The 18,719-nt window shown below is 36.2% G+C and overlaps 1 protein-coding gene across 3 annotated transcripts in view; it reads left to right on the forward strand.

The window, feature by feature from the left end:
- The window catches only part of LOC150095098 (HEAT repeat-containing protein 5B), a 665,516-nt gene that overhangs the window by 618,814 nt on the left and 27,983 nt on the right, over positions 1-18,719 (forward strand). For all 3 annotated transcript variants that reach the window (XM_090410861.1, XM_090410863.1, XM_090410862.1), the window contains one exon: positions 7,587-7,735. In XM_090410861.1, coding sequence (XP_090266987.1) covers positions 7,587-7,735 — 149 coding nt within the window. The remainder of the gene's footprint in view (positions 1-7,586; positions 7,736-18,719) is intronic.

Here is an 18,719-nt window from a genome sequence, read left to right on the forward strand (position 1 = left end):
ACCAACACTCCCAAATCCCTGTCTTCGGTCAATCTCCTGGAGTACAGTTCCACCAATGTGGTGGAACTGCTGCTAATCTTTTCACCCCAAAATGCATAACCTTACACTTTGCCACATTAAATTGACATCCATTCTCCTTAGCTCAGTCCCCCCCCCCCAATCTATCCAAATCATCTTGCAAAATTTTGACATCATGTGCATTTACTATTGCTCTACCCAACTTTGCATAATCAGCAAATAAATGAATAGTTCCTCTCAGATCCTTTCTGATATCATTAATGAACAAATTAAATAGTAGTGGTCCAAGAACAGAACCCTGCGGCACACCACTAGTCACAGGCCATCTTTTGGACTCTACTCCTGAATAAACTACTCTCTGATATCTCTCCGTCAACCACCCTCCTATCCATTTCACCAACCCTATATCCATCCCCATATGCTGCAGTTTGCTGATTAGAATTCCATGTGGTATCCTGTCAAAGGCCTTAGCAAGGTCCAGCAGTATGACTGTAAACCCATTACCTTTATCCAGCTCAGCCATCACTGTGTTATAAAATGTGAGCAAGTTAGTGAGGCATGATCTATCCTTCACAAAACTATGTTGTCCCCCATACAGTATCCCGTTATCTTCTATCCATTCCTGTATTTTTGACAATGACTCCTGATATGCTGATCGGTTGATAATTTGCAACAGCAGTCTTGGAACCTCCCTTATGCAGTGGTACTATTTTCCCCACTTTCCTCGGGACTAACCCAGACCCGAGACTCAAATGAAAGAAAATAGTCAAGGGCACTGACAATTCTTTTGCCGCTTCATGTAAGACCCGAGCTGGTATACCATCCAAACCAACAGATGTATTCACATTAAGGTTTTGTAATGTACTATTCACCTCCATTTCATTCACCTCAATTCCTGTATAACCTGTTGAATCTTTCATTCCTGAATTATCAGCACCTGAATGATATACTCTTGCAAAGTACTCGCTCAGTAATTCCTATATCAACTAATTCAGTTACCTCCCTACCATCGGCATTCCTTAAAATCATTCTGCCGTATACATTTTTTCTTTTACTTGCAGCATATTGAAAAAATTGTTTGGAATTCTCTTAAGCTTGCGTGGCTAATTTCCTTTCATAATCAGCTTTTGCTTTCCTTGCCACAGTCATTACCTTTCTGGCCTGTGCTTTATACTGTTCGTGTGCTTGCAGGTCACCTTTCTTCTTAAATTTCCTCCACAGTTGTTTCTCTTTTTTTTTGCAGCTCAATCTTAATGCTGTTATTCATCCATTTAACCCCTACTTGATTTACTATCCGGACTCTAGGTATACAGTCAGCCATTACCTCCTTCAGACACTCCTTTACCACTTCCCATGCACTATCAACCTCCAGGCCTTGCAGTTTTACATGCCATGGCACTGAACCAAGCAATCCTCTGAGCTTGTCATACTCACCAACCCAGTACTTCCATATGTACCCTTTCTTAATTGAAAATTCCACACATTTGGCCACCTTCCAGGTCAAAACCTTATGGTCACTCTCACCAATTGGTGGTAAAGTGGTCATATTCATTACAGTCAAATTCTCAGATGCAATTACTAGATCAAGCACTCTTGAACCCCTAGTATATTCCATTACATGCTGTCTCAGGTAGTTATCCCTTAATAACTGCATAAAATCCAATTCCTTCCTCCCATGTGTCCTCTCCTCCTTCTCCTTCCAATCAATGTTACCATAGTTGAAAACCCCCATAATAATTACCCTCTTTCCACTTGTTGCATCTATTTGTTTATGCATACTATCTCCACCATCTATTCCATCACCTGGTCTATAGCAGCACCCAACTGTATATTTTGTTCTTCTTGTCTCAATCTCACACCAAATAGCCTCAAATGTGCTCTCTTCACTACCCTGCAGTTCATCAGCTATCATCAGTAACACTCCTCCCCCCATTTTTTCTCTCTGTCCCTCCTGAACACACTATACCTTTCATATTCTATCCCACTAGCTATATCATCTTCTGTCAGCCATGTCTCACTAATGCCAATAACCTGTGGCCAGGAAGAGCCAACCAAGCCCAAAAAGTCTTCCTTCTTGTTCCTAATTCTGCTGACATGAGTATACATGAAGTGCAGAAGCCTGTTAATTGAAATTCATTATTATAAATGTGTCTTTATGTAATAATACTTTGATTTATTCAGATAAAGTAGTAACAGCACATTTCCTTTCTTGCACGTATATTCCTTCAAAACAAACAAAAAAAAAAAGGTAATCAACTAGCCATCTGAATAGCTGTATAGAATAACCTAGAATAAGCAGGTTGTGTTATTGGGGGGGGGGGGCTGAAAAGTTCTGATAAATACCTAGAACAAAAATTATATTAATTATTGTAGAAAAATATAAAACTACTGATGATGTGTTCGCTATTTGGCCACATGACTTAGGTACACTCCACAATTTCTTAACACACTTAAACAATCAAAATCCCTGAATCCAGTTCACCTTGGAGAAGGCAAACAACAACAGTCTCCCTTTCCTTGACACTTTGATTACATGACAGCCTGATGGATCTTGGCTTTCTATGTTTACAGAAAACCAACCCAGACATGTAGATACATTCAACAGCAATCACACTCTCCCCCCTCACAGCAATATGGAATTTTAAGAAACCTATATAACAGGGCTAAATTAATCTGTTCAGATAAGAATGCCCTAACTACTGAACTTACCATATCCTTAACACCTTCTTAGCCAATGGCTACAACCCCCAAAAAATCCAGAAAATATTAAAACCAGTTAACCACAACACAAAATGCCTATATGCTTTGATCTCGAACTCACATAGATAATACTATTATTTAACTTTAATCCTTTAGTAATCCACTTAGCTGTAACCCCCCCCCCCCGTCTTATTGCCCTAAAGTATACTCTCACGTGCTAGTATCATAGACTGAGGAAAAACCTCTGGCTGGGGTGAAATCCTTAATCTACGTTGCTGTATTTCAAATGTATTAATCCTTAAAAATTTATTTTTGTTAACAACTGTGCCATTAAGGATTGTGTAAAAGAATTTTCTATCTTTCCTTTACATACAAGAGAATAATTTAGCTAAGCACGTATAATAACCCTTAAATCAGTTTTATCTCAAGCAACTCCGAATTATTCAGTCATGGCAGTTACTTCACTTAGGGCACACAGGTTCGAATAGTTTTTATGAGATAGTGCATTGGTTAACATAGATCGGGCAAGCTATTTAACAGAACCAAACATGTTTATTTTAACTTAGACAATTTATATACAAAAGTAATGGGGCATTTCACGTGCCTGATTCTTCACACATTCACTAAAACAATTCACTTAAATCATTAGACAAAGAAATTATTTACACTCAACTTATTAGACACGTGGATGGATTTTAGCACACGTAACCTTACTCTCGTTACAAATAATAATCTGCATCATTTCCAGAATTCATTGTGTTGTCCTGACAGTTTTGCCAATGTGTCCTCTAAATTTTAGATCTTTATCCACCATCATCCTAAAATCTCTTATTTCTTCCATCTCCGAACAATATATCCCCACCAACCATAAATTCTATACTAAATCTTTGTTTCCTAAATTTTAAAACCTTTCATTTTGCAACATTGACTGGCATTCTCACTCCTTTGTCAGTTCACTCAATCTATTCAAGTCTTCTGGTAAAGTCAGAACATCTATTCTACTACTCATAGTTGATCACAACTTTGCATCATCTGCAAGCAACTGAATATCCAAATCTTCCCCAATATTATTAACATATAGGTTAAACAACAATTGTCCTAAAACAGACCCCTTGAGACACACCACTAGTGACTTTCCTGTTTCTGGATATTGATCCCCCCATATACAACTTGCTGATACCTCTCAGATAGCCAGTCTAATATCCAACCACATCCACTCTAATTTGACTATCAACTTGTCATGCAGTAATCTATCAAAAGCCTTTGCAGAATCTAAGCATACTGCTGTATATCCATCTCCTTTGCCCAATGAAGCTGTCACCTTATTGTAATCAGTAAGTAGATTACTAAAACATGACCTCCCTTTAGCACATTCATGCTGTCCATCAAAGATAATACTCACTTGTTTTCAACCCAATTCTGGGTTGACAAAGTATACGAATGTATACAAGTAGTCTTGTCATGAAGATACTTTATGTGCAAACTTTGTTTGCTGTAATAACACAAGCTGCAAAAACAAAGGGATTCTATCAACTCCAGGATAAGAGAGAGAGAGGAGAATGCATATCTTTTGGAAGGAAGGCATTTAGTTTATGAACTGAATGGAAAGAGACTTATAGATCAATCTGGTGAAGAAGTGTTGCAGTTTTTCTGATAGTCCTTTAACATATGGAAGGGAGAAATTCTAGGAACTGCTTCTCAAGGAAGATTAAGATGAAGACCATAATTATTTATTTTATCAATTTTTTTGCATTATAACCATTGGAGATGAAGATAGCTCTGATAATAGACAGTTTATTGTTTAAAAGAGAATCAGTTTAACAAATTTTGAGCTCTGTCAACTAAAGATTTAACCAGATTGTATTTCTGACAGGGGTGATGACATGAAGGAACATTATTATATTTGCCAGTATGAGTTAGTTTTTTGTATACAGAGAACTGGAGACTGCCATTAGGTTGACACAGAATGAGAACATCTAGAAAAGGAAGACAGTTGTTATCTTCTACTTCAAGTGTAAATTTGATTCTTGAGTTTACTGAATTAATTTTCCCAAGAAATTTATAGAGATCAGACAAAGAAGAGTTCCATGTGGCAAAAATATCATCAACATATTTGTACCAAATGGATAACTTAGGTGAAAAAAGTGTTGTACAACACATTCTCAGCATGAAATAGACTCCATCCAAATTAAGTAACATATTAGAAAGTGAGATTTGCTTTGTTTTTTGAAATTCTCTTATCAGACATACCTGGACTATTGAAGAAACTTTTTCCCCATTATATTCTAAACTAGTTTGAATTTTCAATCAACTCTGGATATTTTACATGCCAAAATAAAATATTTAAATAGTTAAATGGCACATCTATTCCATGCAAAATGAATCAGATGATTTTCCAATTATTCATGAAAACTGGCATAGCATTTCCCCCCCCCCTCAATTAAATCTCAAAATATTTAGTCAAGAATGGGGGTGAACATATGCAGTAGCAATTTGATGCTCTTTCACTCAGGGAACAAATTTTTCTTCCTCTTGGTTCATTCTTTCACCTCTTCTCTTCTGAAAGTCTCCTACCTTATGTATTTCCTGAAGATGAAATGAATAAGAGATTCCAGACAGCAAAAATATCATCAGCAGTGAAGATGAGGTGATGGAAATTGAACAATGTCTATTTCCATTTGAATTTTGTTCATGCAAAGTTTGTTTTTTTAAATTGTTGTGTTTTCTCTGCTTGTCTTAGTTCCCAGATGAAAGCAACAGGTACCATTAAGCATGATATTTTATCTTGTTATACCATTGTTGTCATTTGCTTATTATCCTGCTATACCTATCAATGGGGTGCATCATGAGAAGTTCAGGACTGGACATTAATATAGAAGTCACCATTTCTCTGCATTTCTTGAAAGGTAAAGAAATGCATAAGTTTACTTATCTAGTTTTAACCTTCAAGCAGATCCCAATTATATTTTATTATTTGTTTTCTTATTATCATGGTTACTCCAGTTAATCAATGGACTCATCAAGAGAGAGAACTCTATTTAGCCCCATGCCTAAAATAGCTATCATATCTCTCTCTCTTTGAAATACATGAATCAAAGATTCACTCACAATATCTAACAGTAATCCTTTCCACACAGACTCACAACATGCCATGAGATCAGCTGTTTAAATTAGAGTAGGCACAAAAAAAAAAAAAAAAAAAAAACTTGGAATGTGGTTGGTATTAGGAGTCTGGAGAAATTATTAATTGATATGAGAACCTAACAAATATAGCCAGGAAAACAAGATTGTGATGGGAGGAATGGTAAGAATCAGTGCATAAGAGCAACTGTGTTATGCAATTATGTTCATGATGGGAATGTGCATTCTCATGGGTTTAGACTTATTAAGCATATGTAGAGGGATGTTTGCATAAGCAAGGAATTATATGAGAAGAGAGTTCTGCAAGTTGTATCGAACTGGGTCACACAGACTACAAAATTGAAAATTCAAAGTATGTAGGTAATGTATGTTTGCACATGAATGTCAGGAGTATCAGAAACAAAGGAGAAGAGTTTGTTGCCTTAGTAAATATGTTGGAGCCTCAGACTGAAGGCATTATTGAGACATGGCTATCAGAGGCAAATATTCGAGTGTAAAGGATACAGTATTTTTAGGAGAGATAGACAAGAGAAGAGAGGTATGCTGCTAATGATATTTAATGATTTGAGTTCAGTCAGAGTAGAAAGCTATAACTGCATACCAGTAACAATATGCCATGAAGTATTGGAGTGTTGTTACGGACCTGGTGTATTGGTTGCTAGTAATGACAAACTTCATTACAAATAAACATAATGTGTTCAAAATGAGTAATCATCATCGGTGACTTTAATTGTCTGAATATTGATTGGGTAGTGGTGAAATCTCATAAAAAGAATGAAAACAAATTTATTGAGCTGTTGTGAAACAACTTCCTCAAACAATATAACTGCAAGAACTCATTCTCAATTCTGATAATGAGTCCATGAGTGGATTCATGGAGTTCTGAGTTAAACAGAAAGGACGGTTAAAGAGAAAGTCAAGGGAAATAAGAAAGCATATTGAAAGTTCTTGGCAAGTAAGTCAGGACTTTTGATAGTTATAAAGTGAGTTGTATTTGCAAAGATTGCACATACAACTCGGAAGATGATTGCTATGCTGAAATGAACTGATATGTAAGGATAAGGAAATCATTTTTGCTTCTTTACAAGGCCTTGATATAACCTCACTTGGAATATTGTGTGCAGGCCTGGTTTTCATGTTGATACTGATACACTGTGAGAAGAGAGTACAAAGGAAAGTGTTAAAGATCATATTGAGATTGTAGAAACACTAGCAAACAGGAGAAAGAGGAGTGATATGATTGAGACTTATAAATGTTTGAAAGGGTCATACAGGATGCTGGTAGATGGAATTTTTCATTTTATGGAGGGTGGGGAGAGGACATCCATGGAAGTTGAGAATGAATGTAGTCAAGAAGGGGATGAATGCTAGATTTTACTCTCATACAGGAGGTGGGATTGGAATGGATTGTCTTTGTAGGTAGTGAGTGCTGATAGTGTGAATGAATTCAAAAACAGTTATGACAACTGGTATGGATGATATGTGTCCTCCCTCAATGAGTCCCTGATTCCCTGGAGGTCTCTCTTAATAATTATAATATTTTTGAAAAAAGTTTAAATCATTTCATTACTTTGCGTATCCCTATTTAATTTTCTTTTATTTGATTTTATTACATACAAACCAGATTAATGAAATTATGCATTAAAATACATTTATATTACTTTCAGTAATGCTATTAGAATAATTAATTATTCATTATTTTATAAAATAACTTTTTTTTTTCACAGATTCTACTTTCAAGCCTGATGAAGTTGTAATGTTGCTTTCAATTGCTGTGTTTATCCTAGCCGCTCCTCGTGAAGTTGTAGGTATTCCCAATATTCAGAGTCCATGTATCAGTCTTCTCAAGCTAGCTTTGGATAAGGATGGAACAGTTGTAAGTTGCTGTTGACTTTGACATAATAATTGAGCTTTGATTAAGTTTTGGAAAGGTGAGATTTTTTCAACAAGTAATGAACATCTCTGCACTCATCAGATCAGCCTTCTCATTATGCAGATGTTATAAATTATATACATGCAGAATGCTGAGATGAACAATAGTTAGATGAAAAGTGTTCCCTGTATTAGAGAGTGGATGTATTTGACGAGGGTGAGAGACAAAAAGATTTAGATATCCATCAGATAGTTGTCACTCCGTTTACTCAGGATTGAGTAGAAGACATAAAATCCCCTTGTCATGGTTTATGACAATGTGCATCCCAAAATATTGTGAGAAAACTGTTCACAAATTAAAGATAGCACAAGGAAAAGAGTGAATAAATAACACATGGCTATTAAAATGTATTACTTTTTCCCTTGTATTATCATGTTAATTTTTGAAACCTAACAACACAAGGATCACTGAAACAACTAGGAAACTTTGCTACAAATGATTGATCCTATCCAGAATGTGAGGAACCTTTGTAAAAGCATTTGAGGCAGGTTTCCTGGTTCTCCTGCAGGAAACTAATTTTTTTTATTCTGAAAAATAGACAAACCAATTGAAAAACGATGGAACCTGCAGACGTAATTCCTCATAGATTTAATTGCTTCAACAATACCAACCACTGAAGAATTCAAAGAAAGTATTTGGAAAGCCATTTTAAGCTTCTGTGGAAGGATGGCAAGAGCACTATAAAGCACCGTTAGTACCTCCATAGCAGAGTTGAAAGAATGACCACACTTTTTTTTTAAAATAAAAACAAAATAAGAGAGAGAGAAGCTAGCCAGAAAACACATATAATAAATATACCATCCTGAAATGACCTAACCATAATTCTAACAAATTAAATCGATCTAAAGTCTTCAGGGAAATATCTTTGTCTGTTTTTTTTTTTTTTTTTTTAAACAGTAAATATAATCTAGTTAGCTACCATCAGACAAGCATGTGAAAAAAAAATTTAATGTGATTTCTTCAGATGAAAAAATATATTTACATCCTTCATATGAAACACTTTAGATTTAATTATTATATAAAGTATAGTTTATGCAGAAGTCTTAGTTTGTATACCTCAGACATAAATGTAGATTGCAACTGAGGTTTATTATTTATTTATATTTTATAACTCTTACATGAAAAGTTGGAAGCATTAGTATACAATGAGTGTTAGGAAGTCTGGGAATTCTCCTCTAGAGGCTAAATGTGTGATCTATACAACATATCTTTAGTTTAAAACCAAATTGTTGTTTTCTTATCTTATCATCTAAAATATTAAAGAATCTTGATCAGAATAATAATAATAATTATTATTATTAATTCCTCCATGGAGTTGACAGACTCATCGTGAGAGATTCATTCAGCTGACAACATATAAATCTTAAAATTCTTAACACTCCCTGCATTAGCAACATATTTTTTTAATGTGTTCCATTCACTGGCAATTCTCCATATGAAAAATCTACTTTTCACCCTTGTCACTATACTCTTGCATAACTTCAAGGAATGGCCTCTGGTTTTTCTCCCTCTCGCCTTCTACTCTTTTTATAATCCCTCCCCCTGGATTAATCTGATCCCCTCACTAACTTAAACATTTCTGTGATATCACATTTTTTCCTCATATCCACCGAACTCTGAAATCCACATTTCTTCAACCTCTATTCCCATAACTAGCATTCCAGAGCCCTCATATTATTTTAGCACTTGTCTCTGGACCTTCCAATATTTCTACATCAGTGAAAACCAGGTGATTAAATCTGAGCATAATAATCCAAGTGTGGTCTGACCAGTGCTTTATGCAGTGGCACAATCACCTCCTTAAGAAGTACATTATGCAGTACTTCTTATCATAATGGCACTACAATATGCAGTCTTTGCAACATTTGCAATATGCCCTCTAAACTTTACTCTCAACCACCACTCCCAGATCTTGAATCTCATCCACTTCCTGCAGTTACAGTACCATCAATATAGTGCACAGCCTTGCATTTCTGCAATCCAAAATGCAACACCTTGCACTTATTGATATTAAAATTACAATCTACTCCTTTGTCCGAGTCAAAAGTATATTCAAATTTTCCTGAAGGGAATTAACATCCTCAGTGCTATTTATAATTTCCCTAGCTTTGCATCATCAGCAATTAGCTGAAGATTCCCAGTCAGTCAAACATGATGATATATCATTTGCAAACAAGCTAAACAACAGGGCCTCCCCCCCCCCCCCTTTACCCATTGCTGGTATCATTCAGAGAGCTAATCACCAATCCATCTAACCAATATACTATCTATTCCCATTCTCTACTGCTTATACACTAACTTATCATGTGACAATCCATCAAACACTTTTGTAAAATCCAAGAAATAACTGTTTATAATTCTCCCTTATCTAACACACTTGTCACCTTATCATAAAATGCAAGTAAATTGCTAAAATAAGATCTACCCTTTACAGATGTCTCCAACACCTTGACTACAACTGCAGTTATACAGATTTTACAGACTGGTCTATAATTGGAAACTTCTGTCCTAGAACCATGCTTGTGGAGTGGTACTATTTTGTCTTCTTTCCACTCAGGAACCCTACCCACTTCAAGACTTTCATTAAATAACCAGGTCAAGGGCATAGCTAACTGTTGTGCACATTTCTTAAGAATATGTGGTGATATGTCGTCCATTCCCACAGCCCTATTAACATCCAATCAGTACCTGCTTTCACTTCCAATTCTTACCTACCTTCTATATATTGCATGCCATCATTTACATCAGTATGATATGCACTGATGAAATAGTGTTTATTCAATAATTGAGAGTAATGGATTATAAAGATATTAGGCTCTAGAAAATTATCGAAGTAGTACAAAAATGAAAAATTTGCAACAAATCAACTGGAATAGTTTTTGGTTGTTCCTGTAAAGGTGGCAAAACTGGGCATGTTCCCTTTCTGCAGTTAGTGATTTATATATAAAATGATTTTCATATATACTTACCAACAGATTATTCTTAAAGCTACAAAATGCACATAAATTAGTACAAAATTTTATCATGACTCTATTTACTCCTAGAATGCTTAACTCATAAAGGTTAAGACCTAATGTATCTTATGTTTTCAGTTTGTCCATCAGTTTTTTATAATTAAAACTTCTGCACCTTTGAATTTATCATTCATTATAAATTTTATGAAAAATTAACATTATCACAAATTTATAAGTGTTATTTTCTTGTTTTGCTGATGTTTTATATCTGAATGCTATATTGGTTGCAGATGGGTTTTCCAGACTCTTGTAATTGATAATCCATCATTTGTGTTAAAATTGGGATGATGAATGATGTATTAGCAATACCGAGAGTATGGAAGACCCATCTTGCAACACATATAGCATTCAGATATAGAACATCAGAAAAACAAGATGGCAAAACCTTAGCACAAGAAAACTGAATCAGTGGATAAAACCTAAAGATAATAGGACTGTAGAGTAGCAATAGATAGTTTTTATTTTTTTTATTATACACTTTTTTATTATAATTTTTGTATTGTAAACTTTTTATTTAATATTTTTTTAAATTTAATTTTAAAAACCACACCAGAGTGAGGCTAGTGTAAATGGTAACCAAAGCAGTTTATATCCAGTAGATTCTGGTTAATTTGTCCACCAGTTAATCAGGGCAGCTGTTTTATTGGGACAAGTTGGAAGAACAAAAACAATATAAGAATATAACGAGAATTATTTGCCTTATTTATTTGGACACAATGCCATTTAATTGGACCAGCCAGTAACCTCCAACACATGGAGCATTGGAAAAATTACATAATCTTGATTCAAAAATTTAATGCTGGTGACATTTGCATTGCTCATTGAAGTAGGTCTATTTTATCTTGCCACATCATATGGTTCCCTGTGTTATAAATAGACTACACTGTTTAGAGCATTGAAAACAAAGATCATATAACAGTGTTATGATGATGCTCAAATTTATCAAGAACTATTAAATGAAAGCTCTTAATTGTTGGAAAAAGGGCATGTCTCAAGAGTTTAATGGGATTAGAATGGAGAGTTTACCAGATCAGTACTATGGGAACAAAAAATATGTGAATGTTATCTGAATATTTTAAGAATTAGCTTGAGTGGTGACATGGAATTGTGACAATTCCATGAACAGAAATCAAGAAAAATTTTACTGGTTCTTGACAGTTGCTAAGGAGGTCAGTACACAAGTTAATCTTTTATAAATAATGCAGTTTATGGCCAATAGTTGGCAAGGAATAAGCAACAAAAGACCATTCAAAACTATTTTGATCACTGGTTTTAGCATTCAACCAAATATTGCCAGTAGTGAAAATGATGTCCCATCAGACATGAACTACATTGGAAAATATGAAGAGTTTGTCTCCATTGACAGTAGTCTTCAATACTATAATGAAAAGGAAATTGCAGCAAAACATTAGAGGGCATTAGAAGAGCAAGAAAGTGATAGAATGACACTCCTGTGTCATTCTCATCACTTTCTTTGTTTGAATGAGTGACTACCCAGAACACTGGAAAATTTTTTGCTGGATTATGACTATTTTTTGCAGGAAGGCAAGGCAATATCTTTACTAAATACCTGCATTGATTTTGTTTACTTGCAGTTAATGTAAAAAAAAAAAAAAATGAAAACTACTCTCAATCAGTTCCCAGAATGCCACTAACTGCTGGATTTGTTTAATTTGTATATAAATGAAATTATGAGAAATATTTTATTAATTTAAAAGCTAATTGTTTAAGTTCATCTAGAAGTTAGTAAGTTTGCTATTGAATAAACAAAAAACTTAACTTGTATTTTACCTTATGTACACCAAAAAAAAACTGAACTTTTCAAAAATAGAAGAAACCAGTAGCGCCACCTGTTGTATCTTTTTGTTGTCGAAAGCGGCAAACTTCATTAGTGTTGTTTCAACTGTTTATGACATTTGTTTCATTAGAAGCCGAGTTATAGTACCAAGAGAGTGTGGTTTGACAAACGGTTGGAAAATGAGTTTCAAACAGAGAACTGTGATTGACTTTTGCGTTAAACTTGGTAAAAGTTTTATTTTAGCGAAATGCATCGAATGCTTCAAAAAGCATACGATGATGAATGCTTATCCCATACTCAAGTTTACGAGTGGTTTAAGCGATTTCAAAGTGGTCGTGAGACCTGAGGAAGATGAAAAGCCGGCCATCCAAAATCTGGACTGAGCGAAGTTAACATCCAAAAAGTGCATGATGTCATCAAAGAAAACCCAAAATCGTCTGTGAGATTGATTGAAAATGAATTGGGGATTCCAAAATCAACCGTGCACAACATTTTGACCGAGAGTTTGGGCCTTCGTAAATTGAATTTGCAATTTGTTCGCTACAAGTTGACCGACGACCAAAAAAGTATCGAATTCAACACTGCAAGAACCTCATTAAAATCACTCGTAAGATCTCAAACTTCCTTGAAACAATCATTACTGGTGACAGAACTTGGTGTTTTGAGTATGAGTCCGAAACAAAGTGCCCAAAGAGGAGCATCCAGAAAAAATTCGCTTGGAGAAGTCAAAAGTAAAGACAATGCTGTTTTGTTTCTACAATTCCAAGGTCATTATCCACAAGGAATTCATTCCGCCTGGCCAAACGGTCAATGGTGAGTTTATCTCAAAGTTTTGAAGTGATTGATAGCAAGACTTCGTCCCGTATGGCATGAATATCGTGACAATGACTGTTCGTCAAAACACACTGTTACTCTTGGCATTATAACTTGGCTTCTAATGAAACAAATGTCATAAATAGTTGACACAACACTAATGAAGGTTGCCACTTTCAACAACAAAAAGATACAACAGGTGGTGCCACTAGTTTCTTCTATTTTCCAAAAGTTCGGTTTCTTTTTGGACAGTGGATGTATATACACCTTTTAAACTCTTCACATACAGCTTTGTTTAACAGGGGCAGCTGCTTAACTGGGCCAAATTAACCAGAATCCACGTATATGTATTCCTGATGATGAATTTGATATAGAGGTTGATATGTGAAGTGTTATTTTTCTTAGTTGTAAGTAAAGTTGTTGTATCCATAAATGCTACACAATGAATGCTGACCACTGTATAACCATGAAAGAAAAAATATTTCAGCCTGTACCTAAAAACAAAGATAAAAGTCAGCCATCAAACTATCATCCCATTGCTCTTGCCTTAGTACTCTCAAAAGTGATAGAGAAGGTCATCAACAATCAGCTTCTCCACTACCTGGAGACTCACTCATTAGTGATCGCCAATATGGAATTTACCATTCTTGTTCTACAGCAGACCTCCTCACCAACCTTACCTTTAGGCACTGGCCATGTCAAGATTCAGAGAAATGTAGTGATTCTCAACATTTCCAACACAATTGATCATGTCTGGCATTGAGGTCTCCTGAACAAGTTATCATCATATGGTCTCTCTCTCTCTCTCATGTGCTTTGTGATTGGATTACCATCTTTCTCACTGGTCGCTCGTTGTGTGTGTCTTGGTGGATGGCTTCCTCTCATTCAGATTTGTCTATCATTGCTGGAATATCCCAGGGTTCTCAACTCTCACCCACATCCCTCTTCAAATCCTGTTCCCAGTGTTTCTGATGACAGTACTCTTCATTCCTCATTCGAGAAACCATGTAGTACTCAAACCATTGTTCCACCACAGCCCAATGGCTTAAATGCCAGTCTTCTCACCATCCTCAAATGTTGTGAAGACAACTTACTCAATTTCCATACAATAAAACCCAGGTCTGTCTTATCACATACAAGAAAGATCCCACTTCAAGACCAGCTTTCTATTCTTGAACTGACTGTCACATCCAACTTATCCTGGCACAAACATATTACATCCTTAGCTTCCTCTACCTCTAAAAAAAACTTTTCCTTTTAATCCAAAACATTACTTCTCTTCATCTCAATTCCTAACACTTTATAAGTCTCAGATCTGGCCACCTTGGAATATTGTTTGCACATTTGGGGTGGTGCACCCAAAAACCTCCCTAAGGATTCTTAATGATATACAAAAGAGGGCAGTCTGCTTAATAGGTGACCCCTCTCTCACTGACTTCAGTCCTTCAGTTACTTTCCCATAGACACTCCATTTCTGCACTATGCCTTTTATATAGGCACTTTCACTGCTCTGCTGAACTGGTCATCTACCAACCATGTAAGAACTTCAGCATCTATTGTGCAACACATGCATGCCCACTGTCCAACTCCAAATGTACTGAACAAACTTCTCATCATCTTCCTTCATTCCATCCACCTCTGTTCTTTGGGACAGTCTCCCCCATTCTCAATGTAACCTCCAATTCTTTAAAAAACATATCAATACATTACTACTTTCTCCTTAACTTAATCACTTATCCACAAATGACACTGTTGTGGTATAGGTCTTGGGATCTTTCATGTGTGGGGTCATTATTTAAAAAAAAGGGGGGGGGGAAAGATGGTGTTTGCTGGCAACGATATGTTGATTAAGAAGTTGCATCATTGAATCCTTATATTTCTAGTTTATTTATTTATTTACACATATGACTTTGTGAAACTGACAAGTGAAATGTATAATCACAATCTCCAGAAACAAATGATGAAAATCTTAACATGTAAAAGTTCATTACATAAAAGGCACGAACTGCATTCCAAGTCTTTTTTAAAAAAAGTAATGTGTTATAATCAAGTCAGGGAAAATTATCATCCTATTGCACCAAATATGACAAGACTGCATGCTCTTTCAATGCATCACAACACAAATGTAGCTGTATCCAAGGTTTTATTAGAGAGCAGTTGTAACTTTTGTGAAATCTTGATCCATTAGAGAAAACTCATTTCACTTTGCATCATCATCTTCTAGCACAAGGAGGAGTTCTGCTGATACTTCAATGAGGACTATGAGAGTGGCTATGAGAATAACATCCTCATGGTGAATGGGACCTTGAATTTTCTATTTCCTCCATAACCACCGCCACCATACTAACTACAGGTCAATGTCCAGAATGGAAAGCCAAGGCCTCATCCATCACCTTGTAGATGTCCAGTAGGTCACCACTGTGAAATTGGCACCTTGGGCAATCGTTTGCAATATGAGTAATTGTCTGAGCCACGGGAGAACAATCGCAATAAGGGTGGTCGCACAATCCCCATTTATGTAGTAGGTAGCCACATATGCCCTGGTTAGTTCTGATCCTGTTGATTGATGACCAAATGTTCCTAGGAAGAGCAAAACCAGGCTGCAGAGCACAGGGATCTTCTACCAGGAAGCTGTTTGTTGGGAGATTGTTGGACCAGTATTCTCTCCGCATGGCAGGGTAGCTGAAGAGAGTTCGTTCATGGCCCAGAGAGGCTTTCTAGATTTTAGGCGAAGACCAGGTGGATTTATATGAGTGGTGCAGGGGCAGTAGTGGATTGCTCATTGCTTTATTAAATTCTTTAAGCAAGGCTTGTCTTCTCCATATGTTTGGTGGAGCAATGTTAGATAGGACAGGCAGCCAGGAGAGAGGGGTGCTTCTCACTGTCCCACTAATTGTGTGCATGGTAGAGTTTAGCTGAGTGTCTATAATGTTAGTATGAGCACTTCTTTCCCAGACAGGGACACAATATTCTGCTGCAGAGAATGTGAGGGTTAGAGCAGACGACCTTAGGACTTCTGCACCACAACCCCCAGGTTGTTCCAGCTAGTCTTGAAATGATATTGTTTCTCATTTTAATTTTGTTGGACAGGTTAGTGATATGTCTTTTATAGATTAGACTTCTGTGCAGGCTCACTCCAAGATATTTCAGGTGGGGCTCGTGCTCTACCATTTTTTCCACAGAAAGAAAGGTTGAGGTGTCGGTTTGCCTCTGCATTGTTCAGGTGAAATACTATGGACACAGTTTTTGTTGGATTTGGCTTCAAGTACCACTGCTTGAAGTACTCTCTTCCAGGATGTTCAGGTCTGTGTTGAAGGTTGATTACAGGTTGGCAAAGGAGGTAGATTGATGTAGGATCGCTAGGTCATGAGCATACATATACTTGCTTGAGCTAGTGTGTGGTAAGTCATACACGTAGATGTTAAAAAGTAAAGGAGATAACACAGCGCCCTGAGGGAGACCATTGTGAAGGAATCTGGGCCTTCTCTTTTTTCTGTCAATATGGACCCTGATCTTTCTGTTGGAGAGAATGGATTCAAAAAGCTGGAAAGTTTTTTTGCACCTTATTGTATTTCCTAGCTTTAGGAGGCCCCTGATCCAGACTGTCATAAGCTGATGTTAGGTCAATGAAAGTGGCTTCAGATTTCAGTTTCTTCTGGAAGCCTGCTTCCATCTGTGTTGTCAGGGCAAGGCTTCAGCCTGTTCACAGCAACTTCTTCCTGGCCTGAAGCCAGCTTGTTCAATTGGGAGTGCTCTTTCGATGAGTGGTGAAATTCCTTTAAGAAGAATTCTTTCAAAGAGCTTAAAGGCGGAGCAAAGCAAGGAGATAGGTCGTAGATTTTTCACATCATTTGGATCTTTCCCTGGTTTGGGCACTGCAATTGTTTTGGCTTCCCGCCACAGATTTGGTAGTTTACCAGTCATTATAATTTCTGAGAAAAGGACAGCCAACCATGTTGACCAAGATGTTTTAAAAACTCAGGAAGGATACCATCCACTCCTGCAGCCTTGCCATTCTTGGTGAGTTTTAAGGCTACCTGTATCTCTTCCCAAGATACTGGATGTACAGGTTCAGGAAGCTCGGGTCCAGTCTTCAGGATTCGTCTGATGGAAGATTGTACAGCAATTTTCCTGATAGAGCTGGGATGTATCTTGGAAGTTTTCAATAAATTAGCCATTTGATCAGGAATTATCTCTGTTGTTTTGTGTTTGTGTGATGTTGGTTCTGCTCCACCTAATTTTCTTAGAAGTGATGCTTTTCCAGCTAGATGTGGTGAAATAGAGTTCATGGATGGTTGAGATCCATTTTTCCTTTCTGTTTTTATCCAGGGTTGCTATGAGCTCCTTAGCAACATTTAGATCTTTTGTTTCCTTGTATTTGGTTAAAAGTTCCTCCGTTTCTCTACTCCAGCATGGAATATATTGTTTTCTGTAGACTCTAGGAATAGAGGCTTTGACTGCAGTTTTGATTAGTTTAACAAATCTAGGATAGCAATTAGGAGTGGGTAATTATTTTAGTAATTTTTCCCCTGAGAGTTTACGAAGTCATAATCTAAAAGTTTGTAAGTAATATAGCCTGTGAAGATGATGTTCATTTTACAGTGTATTCACAACGACATTGGCTTTATCCTTATCTGGTTTAGCAATGACTACTTTTTTTTTTTTTTTAAATGTTCATAAAGAATGGAGAGTTGAGTGTTAGAGAGATTTCTTTTAGGAGTCAATGTTTGCTAAGAATGTTAGAAATACCAAACCTGATGCTGTTGCCTATATTTGGAGGCAAGTTGCCAATGTTCTTTATGTATTATGAGGTTTATTGCAAGTACTTGATGGAGCACTCTTGCAAAGTTGCAGCCAGGGGTAAGGACACTGGCAGCTGCTTCATCAAAGAGTTAAAAGGATGTTAAAGAGTATGAATCCAGCTGTGAATTAGAACTGGAAATCTTTTTATATTTTTTGAGTTGAATAATTATTTATTCACCTCCACTATATCTGACTTCCTTATTCTGTTATCTATTCCCATATTTAATTTACCATCTTTCTCAAAATTGTGCCTATATATAGCTGAAATGTTTTACTTTTTTTATAGTTTTTTTTAATTGAGAATTCAGTTATTGTACATGTTCTTTGCTGCTTTCATGGTGTGTTTTCATTACTGATTTGCATACCAAATTTGTTGTAGAATTTATTCTGTTTAGTGTATCATGAACACTTTTAGTGAATTCATTTTGAAATACATCTTTATCTATGTGAAGTGAAGATTTTTGTTTGGCAGCCATCACAATTAAGCTGAGACCAGTGT

Source organism: Typopeltis vanoorti, chromosome 21, assembly GCF_054136105.1.
Source record: "Typopeltis vanoorti isolate ZY-2024b chromosome 21, IOZ_Tvanoo_1.0, whole genome shotgun sequence".
In the NCBI taxonomy this organism is placed as follows: domain Eukaryota; kingdom Metazoa; phylum Arthropoda; class Arachnida; order Uropygi; family Thelyphonidae; genus Typopeltis; species Typopeltis vanoorti.